General features: G+C 42.5%; 1 protein-coding gene across 1 annotated transcript in view; it reads left to right on the forward strand.

The window, feature by feature from the left end:
- The window catches only part of LOC126089435 (ankyrin-3-like), a 270,212-nt gene that overhangs the window by 120,964 nt on the left and 136,402 nt on the right, over positions 1 to 12,846 (forward strand). The window contains exons 6-7 of the mRNA XM_049906909.1: positions 2,726 to 2,824; positions 2,903 to 2,995. Coding sequence (XP_049762866.1) covers positions 2,726 to 2,824; positions 2,903 to 2,995 — 192 coding nt within the window. The remainder of the gene's footprint in view (positions 1 to 2,725; positions 2,825 to 2,902; positions 2,996 to 12,846) is intronic.

Here is a 12,846-nt window from a genome sequence, read left to right on the forward strand (position 1 = left end):
ATTTAGGCTCAAATACAGTAAGCAGGCTCAGATGGTTGTAGGCTGTAATAGTTAGGCACAAGTGAAGAGACTTGCATGGGATAGACTAGCATGGAGAGCTGCATCATACCAGTCTTCAGAATAACAACCTCAGAACATCAACATAAGGCCGTTTCTTGATATTATGCCAACAATAATGGAATACTCAGTTGTATTCGTAAATGTTGTGTGTCGAGTTTCTTTGAGTTTCTAACAATGTTCTGTTGTGCCTAGCTCATCTGCAGAAATAATTTTAAGATTGTTCAGTTTAATGCAATGATAACAAAGGTTTATCTTTCGTATTTAACAAGCTCCTCACATTATGATGAGAAAGCACAAATCTGTTACATTTGTTACCCTTTCTGATGCCAAGCTGCCATTTTTAGGCTCCTCTAGTGATTTTTGCAGCTATATCGTGAGTAGTTCAGTAGGTCTCCCATTCAAAGACATGAACTCTAACACAAAAAGGCCAGGGAAAATACTGGATATCACAAGAATTTGACGAGCAGAGCTCTGATTATAATGAAAGCTTCTGGGAGACTATGTTTGTTGCTGCAATGGTTGGTAATAGTAACCTCTGAACCTGGAATCCAAAAGTCCTAATAATTATTATGTCTAATGAGATAGGCTTTTGATTTAATTTATGATGTATTAATGTCTGTATCTTTTGTCTGTTTCTGTGAGCAACTTTGTAATTTCCTTTGTCACTAGAATAATGGAATCTAGGTTGTGTAATAGGAAGGCTTTGGAAATCTACATGAATATTATATTTACATCTTTTATTGGGGTAATACATTTCAAAGTTCATAAGAAATGAGTACGGTTATTTACTGTGAGAGAAATTAACAAATAAATCTGCTGGCAGTTGCTGCACAAATGTTGACAGGAGTGTGTCACATAAATTCTGGAAACATGAATTTGACAAACCCTTAAGGATAGGTGGCAACTATCCCACGAAACCCTGCATATGAAACATACCACTCCAATAGAGACAATGAAGACAAGATTACACTAATTATCATGCATGTGAAGCCATTTAAGCACTCTTTTCATGCTCTGTACAGTAACAGTGATTTGTAAAATATGGATGTAAATATAGAAAATTCCAGGTAAATGTAAAGTCTTCTCTAAAATCTTCTGTTTACTGTTATATGTGATATCCACATTGTTCAGTTACATTACTAGATTTAGATGCTCTGATCTAGGAGATTATCTCATAATATGGCAAGTTAAGAACATTTGCAAGAAATTGTGCAACTTTTGTCTGGAGGTGAGGGCAGTGGCAGGTCATTCTCAGTGTCAAAACCTGGTTGAACTGAGTGTTTTGATCAGCTTATTAATGTCTCAATTCTATTTTTTCTCTGATTGTTATCAGGGCACCAAACAGTTTTATGTGCTCAATTTTTTTAATGGACTATAAAAATTAAGGAAAGAATACTACCTCTGATGACCGTTAATTAATTTTGAAATAATTAAATGTACCCCTGCTTGCTTCCTACATTCATATTTAGAACTATTGTTTCTGAAAATCTCACACAAGAACATTTGCAAGAAATTGTGCAACTTTTGTCTGGAGGTGAGGGCAGTGGCAGGTCATTCTTAGTGTCAAAACCTGGCTGAACTGAGTGTTTTGATCAACTTATTAATGTCTCAATTCTATTTTTTCTCTGATTGTTATCAGGGCACCAAACAGTTTTATGTGCTCAATTTTTTTAATGGACTATAAAAATTAAGGAAAGAGTACTACCTCTAATGACCGTTAATTAATTTTGAAATAATTAAATGTACCCCTGCTTGCTTCCTACATTCATATTTAGAACTATTGTTTCTGAAAATCTCACACTTATATTAATCCAGCAAATACTGCACGTACATGACACTTAATCCAAGCCAAACATTCATCTGTTGAGCCAAAAACTGAGCAAATGTCTTAATGTCGTGAGGAAATACAAGATACAAAGAAATTAAGGTTGCCACAGGTTTCCAAGACAGAATTAGATCTGAGACAAAAATTTTGTGGAGAAAGGAACAAAGATGGTTGCACTGTGTGACAATAAAAGAGTTATGGGCAGTGGTCTGAAACAACATGATCCATTGATTTCTGGAACAAGATGAAATGGAATAAAAGTTCACTGAGCTGATCAAGCAAACCATAATAAACATGAGGCCAAGTTCAGAGGAACAGTGTCACAGCCCTTCAAGATCAGAACTGGAATCAGGCAGTAAGATGGACTGTTCTGTATGCTCTTTAGTTGCATTATTGATAAGGTGATCAGACAATGATTGTGAAAAATGAGAAGAGGGATAAATTTAGTATTTTAAAATAAATGTGTGGTTTGTCCTACAAACTACAAAATTTTCGTAAAAGAGATACAGCTGTCAACATGTGACTAGTGTTTAATGCAAACCCTAGACAGTATTTTGTTTCTTGTATTTGGTAACTTAACACTGACATGCAAGGGGAAACATATGTTAACACAGATTTTCATGCGTGTTATTTTTTAATAATGCATGTGATCCCATTATTTTGTTCATCATGTTCTATGCATCTTACTTTACCCTTAGAATTATTTTTAATTTTAATTTTTGTTGTTTTTACAGTATTTTACACAAAAACTAAAAGGAAAATCAGGTGTGAAATATATTTCTAAGTCATGTGTTTATGCTATTTCATTAATGTATACTTTATGCTCCCTCCTTTTTATAGTTAGTCACAAGATTGATTGCTGCTGGAGCAGGTGTCAATAGCAAAGAAAGAGGTAAAGCTGAGAAGTCAACATTACAAGGGCACACAGCTCGATGTTTGGTATGCTCAGACACTTATAACTCATAATTAATTTTGTTGAGGGTAGTATTAAATGTTAATAGTGTAATTTCTTCACAGGAAACCAGTATATTGTCATATAGAGGAGAAGGTTGGATTGATACAGAATTTGCTGGCAATTCTCCACTGTTCAAATCTCTTGAGTCAGAGAAGGTAAAGTAAAATATATATATGACTTACCAAACGGGAAAGCGCTGGTAGATAGGCACAATAAAAAAGCACACAAACACACACAAAAAATTTCGAGCTTTCGCAACCCCCGGTTGCTTTGTCAGGAAAGAGGGAAGGAGGGGGAAAGATGAAAGGATGTGGGTTTTAAGGGAGAGGGTAAGGAGTCATTCCAATCCCGGGAGCGGAAAGACTTACCTTAGGGGGGAAAAAGGACAGGTATACACTCGCGCACACACACACACATATCCATCCACACATATACAGACACAAGCAGAAATATGTCTGCTTGTGTCTGTATATGTGTGGATGGATATGTGTGTGTGTGTGCGCGAGTGCATACCTGTCCTCCACTGGCACTTAACAAGCTTCAACCAATCAGGTGAGTCGTTCTGACTATCCATAATTAGATTCCTCTCCTACTCCTATTTGGTAGGTAGGAATGCTTCTGGATTTTACATCAACAAACTCCAAGTTTGGTATCAACAACATTCAGCTAAAAGCTAAACATCACTGCCACTCCTATTGTGGCTAGCAACAACATTGTTTTATCCCACTTGGCCCCACACTCCATCCTTCTATGGGTAGAGTTCTGTGGTAGCACTCTAATCTGTGTAAACCCACTGATTCTGCAGTTCTCAGGGGCAAGTATCAAGCTTGCTGCCTCTGCTAAGAATTGTTTCGAATTGTTTCTTCATGGCCATATTCTGCAGTGAAGGCTTACAACAGCATCTAGGCAGTGGATGGAGTTCTCTGAAGTGAAAATTCTCCCCTGGGACAGCTGCCCAGAGTGTCTGCAATTTGCATGGCTCTAGTGTTACTATTTGTCTACAGTAACCTAAACGCTACCACGCTACCCTCTCTGCATTGTGTCTCTGATTTATTATCTTGGAGTGTCCATGATAGCTCCATATAGCTTAAAGTGTAACAACGTGCATGTCATTATGTTGTCAACATATGACAGAATCCTTCCTAACCACCCAGAATCTCAAACCCCTCACCTTGTTCATATTCATTGGTGACATTTTTGTGATTTGAATCATGGTTGAGGACACCCTACCCACATTCCTCCAGAAACGCAGCACCTTCTTCCCCATTCACTCCACCTGTTCCTACTCAAACCAACAAGTCACTTTCCTCAATGTTGATCTCCATGTCAAAGATTGCTACATCAGTACCTCTGTCCATATCAAACCTAACAACCACCAGCAATATCTCTACTTCAAGAGCTGCCACCCATTCCATACCAAGAAGTCCCTTCCATACAGCCTAGCTACCAAAGGCTGTCACATCAGTAGTGACTAGCAGTCCCACTTGAAATATAACAAAAAAGTCTCACTGAAGCCCTCACAGACCACAATTACCCTCCCATCCTTGGACAAAAACACATATCCCATGCCTTATCTCTCCAGACACCCACCACCTCCCAAAGTCCCATCATTTATCATTTGGACACAGAGGAGCATTCCCCTCATGATCCAGTACCACCCAGTACTGGAGCAATTTAATCACATTCTCTGCCAGTGTTTTGACTACTTCTCAATGTGCTCTGAAATGAGAAAAGCCCTACCCAGTATCCCCTCCTACAATGGTATTCCTCCACCCAACAAACCTACACAATATCCTTGTCCATCCCTACACAACCCCTGTTCCCAACCCCTTGTATCATGGTTCATATCCCTGTAATAGAGCTACATGGGAAACCTGTCCCATACAACCTCTCACCACCACTTACTCCATTACGGTCACAAGCATCACCTCTTGTATGAAAGGCAGGGCTACTTGTGAAATCAGTCATGTGTTTTACAAGCTAAGCTGCAGCCATTGTGCTGAATTCTACATGGGCATGATAACCAATAAGCTGTATGTCTGCATGAGTGGCCACTGACACACTGTGGCCAAAAAAGCTGGAAAATCCTGTTGCTCAACATGTCTCCAAACACAGTGTTCTTTATTTCAATGACTACTTCACAGCCTGTGCCACCTGGATCCTTCCCATGAACACCAACTTTTCTGAGTTGCACAGGTGGGAACCCTCCCTGCAATGTATCGTATATTCCTGTAACCCTCATTAGCTGTTGTCTTACCTATCTAGCCACTTTCCTGTTCGTCTTCCAGTACTACACAACTCTCTGTTCCATCAATCCACCCACAGCCTTTTTATTTCTCTCTTTTTCCACTACCCCCCCACTGAGACGTAACAGTTCATTGAAAGTCATTTAAAACACGTATTTTTCAAGCCAATTTGAAATAAACAGGAATCACTGATGTAAACAAAAGGTAGTGGTTAAGGTAAACCTATACTTATAAAATTGTTACAGTGATACTGTTTACTAAATTATAATCATAGTATATAAGTCCTGTAATTGGTAGGAATATTTAGGATTAACATAAGTAGGTGAAATCTGGAACAAATGATCAAGTTCATTGGTCAAAGACATTTCTTTGAAACTGAGATGGATTTGTGTTAAAACAGTATCTAACTTAAAGTCTATGGTATTTAAATGAAAACCTATTGAGAGAATCAAAATAGATTACAAAATTAAAAAGTAATTAGCGAAAATGTTATAAGTGGCATGTAAACAGAGGCAGTTCTTTACGTGTTTTGTCAATAATAAATAAAAAACCTATTTTGCCACATTCAATGGGAGACTTGGAAACATATACATTGGTAGGAACATTTTGTTAGAACTTAAAGTTTAACACATATATTTTGGAACGACACAACAACACATATAAGTCACAGAGTAAGTTGACATGTGTAATCATTAGCATTCGAATAAGCACTGAGTCCCAGTCTAGCGGCTACTGCTCGGCTGGCCGCTTAGGTGGCGCAGCTGCTGCATGGCTGGCAGACAGCGCCGCACGTAGAGGACACGCGTAATTGCGCGGCGGCACTTTGAATGATCGGCGAGTCACAACACTTTTCCCCCCTTTGAAATTGTTGCACTGGTCTTGATGGAGGTGTCCTGGAGATGGCTAACGTCCATAGGCATTGTTTGACTTGCCGTAAACTCTCGAGGAGGCGGCTTCCCGTACAGACGGAAGTGTCCCCGATGATAACGGGTCGAGATGACAGGAGACGTAGGGGTCGAATTTGCTGGAGCCCCATGCACCAATCTGCCCATTGTGGCAAGTCCAGTTGATATGACAGGAGACATGGGCGATGTGTCGGCATCCATTGGAGGAGGAGGCGAGTAGATTTGCTCAGACAGAGGATGGTCCTCCGGTTCCTGCATGGGCACATCTCCTGGTGGTGTCCGTTCTGGTGCTGGCATCGCAATGATGGTGAGAGGGCTGCTTTGTGAGTATTGAGAGATGCCAAGATCCCGAGCATCAGGTAGAGCCAAAGGTGGTGTGGTGGCATTCGGAACAGGCGTTGCTGGTACCCGAGGCTGAAGCTGGTCCAAATGACGCACTGCAACACCCATGTCCGTCTAGATTTCGTACAGGCGTCTGCCACGGTGTCTTAAGATGCGGCCGGGGCTCCATTTTGGCCGCTTGCCAATTCCCCGTACCCAGACGAGGTCGTCGGCGGTGAACCGGCCAAGTGAAGGCACCCGCGGCCGTGAGGTGGGAGGCCGCAGAAGATGAAGTAGCGTGCGGGGCTGTTGGCCACGTAAGAGCTCAGCCGGGCTGTGGTCGCCCATGGGGGTGAAACGGTAAGACGCCAGAAACTGGAGAAGCGCCTCATCAGCAGCAGAAGAAGTCAGAAGTTTCCGCATCTGAGCCTTAAATGTGCGGACCAGTCGTTCAGCCTCACCGTTGGATTGTGGATGGAACGGCGGGGCCGTGACATGCGTAACGCCGTGACGAGCACAAAAATCCGCAAATTCGGAAGAGGCAAATTGCGGACCATTATCAGTAACAAGAGTAGAGGGGAGGGCTTCCAAAGAAAAAATGTGGGCGAGAGCACTGGTGGTTGCCGCGGTGGTAGGTGACATGCAACACACAATGAAAGGAAAGTTAGAGTAGGCGTCAATTACGAGGAGCCAATAAGTACCTAAAAAGGGTCCCGCAAAGTCAGCATGAAAGCGCTCCCAGGGCCTCTCAGGCAAAGGCCACGGTGACAAAGATGACTTCGGGGCAGTGGCCTGTGACGCACAAGGGCCGCAGGCAGCGACCATGTGTGCTATTTCAGAGTCGATGCCAGGCCAGTACACTTGACAGCATGCCAGAGATTTTGTGCGAGACACACCCCAGTGCCCTTGGTGAAGGAGGCGCAAGACCAAAGCACGCAAAGACGCAGGTACCACAACACGCGGGGAAGCATTGTCAGTGGAGAGGAGGATAACACCATCCCTAGCCGTGAGGCGGTAGCGCAAAGTGTAGTAGTTCTGCAACGGATCAGAAGTCTTAGTGGACGGGCGATCTGGCCAACCCTTCTGAATACAGAGTAAATCCCGGGAGAGGGTAGGGTCAGAACCCGTAGCAGCCGCCAGCCTGTCCCCAGTGATGGGGAACCTGTCCACAACCCGCTGCTCGGCAACATCAAGGTGGAAACACAAAAGTTCGTCCCTATCGAATGCCTGATCGGGACCCATGGGAAGGCGAGACAGAGCATCAGCATTTGCATGTTGAGCCGTTGGCCGGAAATGAAACGGGACAAGTAAAGAGCCCAATGCTGGAGGCGGTGTGCAGCCTTGTCGGGAAGTGACGTTGATGGATGAAACCAGGAAACAAGTGGTTTGTGATCCGTAACAAGATGAAATTTGGAGCCATAGAGAAAAACACCAAACTTATGAAGAGCGATGATGATGATGTTTGGTTTGTGGGGCGCTCAACTGCGTGGTTATCAGCGCCCGACTTATGAAGAGCATAAATGATGGCCAAAGCTTCTTTCTCAATTTGAGAATACTTTTGTTGGGCATCCGTGAGCGTTTTGGAGGCATAAGCAGTGGGTTGTTCCGAACCGTCAGAATAACGGTGTGCAAGGACTGCACCAACCCCGTATTGAGAGGCGTCTGTGGCAAGAACAAGATGTTGGCCAGGTCGATAAGTAGCCAGGCACGGGGCCTGTTTCAGCATAGTCTTTAATTTCTGGAAAGCCGCTTCACATGACGCGGACCAGTGAAAAGGCATGTTTTTATGCAACAGGCGATGCAACGGCTGAGCCACCGAAGCCGCAGATGGTAAAAACTTGTGATAGTATGTTATTTTCCCCAAGAAGGCCTGCAGTTCCTTAACAGATGTAGGGCAAGGAAGGGCATCGATCGCCGCGACAGTTTGTTGAAGCGGACAAATACCATCCCGAGAGAGTTGAAACCCCAAGTACGTGATAGATGCCTGAAAAAATTGTGATTTCTGAAGATTACACTTAAGACCGGCAGTCTGTAAGACATGAAAAAGTGTGCAGAGATTTTGAAGATGTTCTTCAGTGGTGGAGCCAGTGACAAAAATGTCATCCATGTAATTGATACACCCAGGGACAGGGAGCAATAATTGTTCCAAGAATCGCTGAAAGAGAGCAGGGGCTCTAGCAACCCTGAATGGCAAGCGTTGGTATTGATAGAGGCCGAAAGGCGTGTTAAGGACCAGAAACTGCCAGGAAGCAGCATCGAGAGGAAGTTGATGATAAGCTTCTGACAGGTCAATTTTAGAAAAATACTGGCCTCCAGCAAGTTTAGTGAACAGTTCTTCAGGACGGGGCATAGGGTAAGTGTCGATGAGGCATTGAGCATTTACAGTGGCTTTGAAATCGCCACAGAGACAAATATCACCATTTGGCTTAGCAACTACAACAACAGGAGAGGACCACTCGCTGGAAGTGACAGGAAGCAAGACCCCTGATGCAGTGAGATGATCCAACTCCCGTTTTACCCGATCACGAAGGGCCACAGGAATGGGCCGAGCCCGAAAAAACTTAGGCCGAGCAGTGGGTTTGAGCGTGATATGAGCTTCAAGTCATTTGCACGGCCTAACCCAGGAGAAAAAAGGGACAAAAATGTCGTCGACAAGGAATCCAGTTGAGTATAAGGAATAGCATCAGAGACAATATTGACAGAGTCATCTATGGAGAACCCACAAACGCAAAAGGCATCGAAACCAAAAAGATTTTCTGCGTTGCTCTGGTCGACTACAAATATGGGAACAGTGCAAACGACAGATTTGTAAGATACCTCAGCATTAAACTGTCCCAAGAGAGAAATCTTCTGTTTATTGTACGTCCGTAATTGCCGAGTGACAGGGGACAGGATTGGAGAACCCAGCTGAAGATACATCTGAGATTAATTATAGTGGCAGCAGAACTGGTATCCACTTGCATGCGAACATCTCGACCAAGGATTTGGACAGTGAGGAAGAACTTCCCTGAAAGGGAAGAAGTGCAATTGACAGACAACACAGAATCAGAATCAGCGTCATGTTCATGAACATCATGTATGTGGTCGGATTTACAAACGGAAGACACATGACCTTTCTTTTTGCAATTGTGACACACAGCCCAATGTTGGGGACAATCTTCGCGTGAATGTTTCGTAAAACACCGCGGACATGAAGGAAGTTGCCGGGGGTTTTGCTGCAGTTTCTTAGTGGGTTGTTTATGGCTAGGCCGAGGCTGCGCGTGGGAGCGCACTGCGGCCACGTCGGCCGGCGGAGACGTGCCGCACGCGTCGTCAACAGCGCACAGAGGTTGTATTTCCCTGACATCACCCCATGCTTCTATTTGCGCCCCAGCGGCGCGAGAAATTTCAAAAGACTGCACAATGGAGAGAACTTCATCTAGAGTCGGATTCGCCAACTGAAGGGCACGTTGCTGAACTTCTTTGTCGGGCGCCGACCTGATAATAGCATCCCGTACCATGGAATCGGCATAGGTTTCTTTGTGAACGTCAGTAACAAATTGACACTTTCGACTGAGGCCGTGAAGTTCAGCAGCCCAAGCGCGATAGGATTGATTTGGTTGCTTTTGACAACAATAAAAGGCAACATGAGAGGCTACCACATGCGTTTGCTTTTGAAAATAGACACACAGAAGCGAGCACATTTCAGCGAAGGACAAAGACGCAGGATCCTTCAAAGGAGCCAATTGCGACAACAACCAATACATTTGAGGTGAAATCCAGGAAAGGAACAGCGACTTACATGGTTGTTCATCCGTGACATGAAATGCCAAGAAGTGCTGTGAGAGACGTTTTTCATAATCAGACCAGTCCTCCGCCGTCACGTCGTAAGGAGGAAAAGGAGGTATAGCCAACGACGAGAAACGCTCCGCATTTGACGCCGCGCCAAAATTGCGAATCGCCGCTGTTAGAAGCGTTTGCTGTTCAAGGAGATTTTGCAAGAGTTGCTCGACAGTAGCCATGGAACCCTGTGAGTCAACGGTGAAAAGGAAAAAATCCACTACCTTGTCGCCAATTGTTAGAACTTCAAGTTTAACATATATATTTCGGAACGACACAACAACACATATAAGTCACAGAGTAAGTTGACATGTGTATTTGTTAGCATTTGAATAAGCACTGAGTCCCAGTCTAGCAGCCGCTGCTCGGCTGGCTGCTTAGGTGGCGCAGCTGCTGCATGGCTGGCAGACTGCGCCGCACATAGAGGACGCGCGTAATTGCGCGGCGGCACTTTGAATAATCGGCGAGTCACAACACATTTTCCAAACCATGTATCTTTCGCATTATATAAAAATAGTAAAAGTATTGTTAATATATCATATTTGAGTATTTACACACTTCTAAAATGTTAAATGCTTGAAAATCGATAAATGTATTTGCTCTATAAAAGACAGTACAACAGTTGAAATATGTCTTTAATTTTGAGGCAACAGTTTTAATTGTAATTTTATTAAAAAACCCTTTATAGCAATACCAAGGATTGTTCGAATTTATATATAAAGAGGCAGCCATGTTGGCATTAGGTGGCAGTGTCTTATGAGGTGTTGTGCAAGAAGCATGTAATTGCTTATGTAAGATATACATCAGTGTTGTAAGCATCTCAGTATTTTTGAGTTTTGTCAAAGTAACATAATAATTATGTAGCGATATACAATAAAGGTTCTGAAACATAATGTTTGTATTGGTCATTCTTGGTGTAAAAACCAAGTTACAGTGGACATGAAGAAACACCGTGCTTGTGGCTGCAGCAGATGAAAAAAGGATGATTACATCCTACATAATTATAAGAATTTTTAATAATAATTTCACACCACCCCTCCCTCTATCTAACTGGACAGCACCTTTCCCTCTCTCCACCTTGTCCCTGTGTGCTTCCAAAAGCAGAACTTTACTGTTCACCCCCCTCCCATACTGTGATATCCCTCCCTACCCCAACCTCCTTCTAACTCCCACCAATCGTTGCTCCTCTCATCATATGCAGCTGCTTGCAGTCTGGCCTCAGCAACCATAGACTGTGCTCATGTGTGTGTGTGTGTGTGTGTGTGTGTGTGTGTGTGTGTGTGTGTGTGTGTGGGTGTGTGGGTGGGTGGGTGTTGTGAATTTCTGATGAAGGCCTTGTTGGCTGAAAGCTTACTTTCTGACAGTCTTTTTGTTGTTCCCATCTGCTACTGAGCATCTCCGCTATGTGGTGAATAGCAGCTATCCTTTTCACAATATTGTCGTATTCTAAGGTGGATTTTCCATTATTTGAATGAGAGTACATCATAGACCAGTTTAATTGCATGGTTCAAAAAATCTGTAGGAGGAAATATAATACCTACCAAGTTCTGAATTCCTTCACTAGATGATAGCTTTCTGCACCAAACTGGCTACTCAAAGTTCTTTTTTATAATTTGGTGGGATTAGTGGAGTTTGACACCATTGTGTATGAAGTGCAAGAAAGCTTTCCTAGTTAGACTTTTGTCAAGAGATGCACAGTGGCTGGATGGTTTTTACTGACAAGTTGACATTTTAGTATTTTCGTCTATTATTACTCATATGCAACTTTCAGATTCAAGGTACATGCTTAATTTCTTGCAAAATTTATTGTCGATTAAAAAAAATGGAATTATAAAATGCAAAGTAGAAGTTAACTGAATTCAGGAACAAAGTTGATCAAAGTAACCATAGATACATGTTTATCTATGCACTTTCTCCTCTTTTTGCAAACTCATTACTTATAGAACATTAGATGATGACAAGGAATTGCAAAACAATCCTTGGTGGTTGCAGATATGCATATTACTCTGAAGATCAACCTCAGCAGAGGTTACAGCCAATTAACTTGGTTGAAATTTTGCAAAGGCATGCATAAGCTATATTATAAGTTATTTTTAGGATAAGGCATTCTGCAGTTAACAGAAAGCAGAAGAAGCAATTTAATAAGGAACAAGGCCACCCAAAAATTTTCACAGATGAACTTGATTTCAGCTGCATAACAAAAGTCTGTTTAGGAAGATGTGGCAAAACATTATCTACTATTAAAGACAATCTTTCTGGATGAGTTTGGGTGAAATAACCTGTGAAAAAGTATCCGCAACTATTAATAATATGTGCAGAAATTATAGAAGTCCTAGAACAGCTGTTCACAAAAAGATTACCACAGATTACATAGACAACTAAGCATTGTATTGGCTGATGTCCCTCATGAGAATATATCCAGTTACGATGAGACAAATATGAGTGATGATCCAGGGAAGAAGAAAGTTATTTGCCATTAAAGTTATAAACATCTTGAATGAATAATTAATTTCACTAAAGCCAGTGCTAATTTTGTGTTCTGTGGAAATGCAGCAGTTTTGTCAGTTACTGTATTTGTCATTAATAAGGTGTATATCCATGGCCCAACTAGACTGCAAATGAGACTCATGGGATGTGGTACAATAGGACAAGATATGGGTGGATTGATTCAGCAGCATATGAAGGTGGATTCTCATTTCATCCTCTACCAATTCT

Source organism: Schistocerca cancellata, chromosome 1 (genome assembly GCF_023864275.1).
Source record: "Schistocerca cancellata isolate TAMUIC-IGC-003103 chromosome 1, iqSchCanc2.1, whole genome shotgun sequence".
Taxonomy (NCBI): Eukaryota; Metazoa; Arthropoda; class Insecta; order Orthoptera; family Acrididae; genus Schistocerca; species Schistocerca cancellata.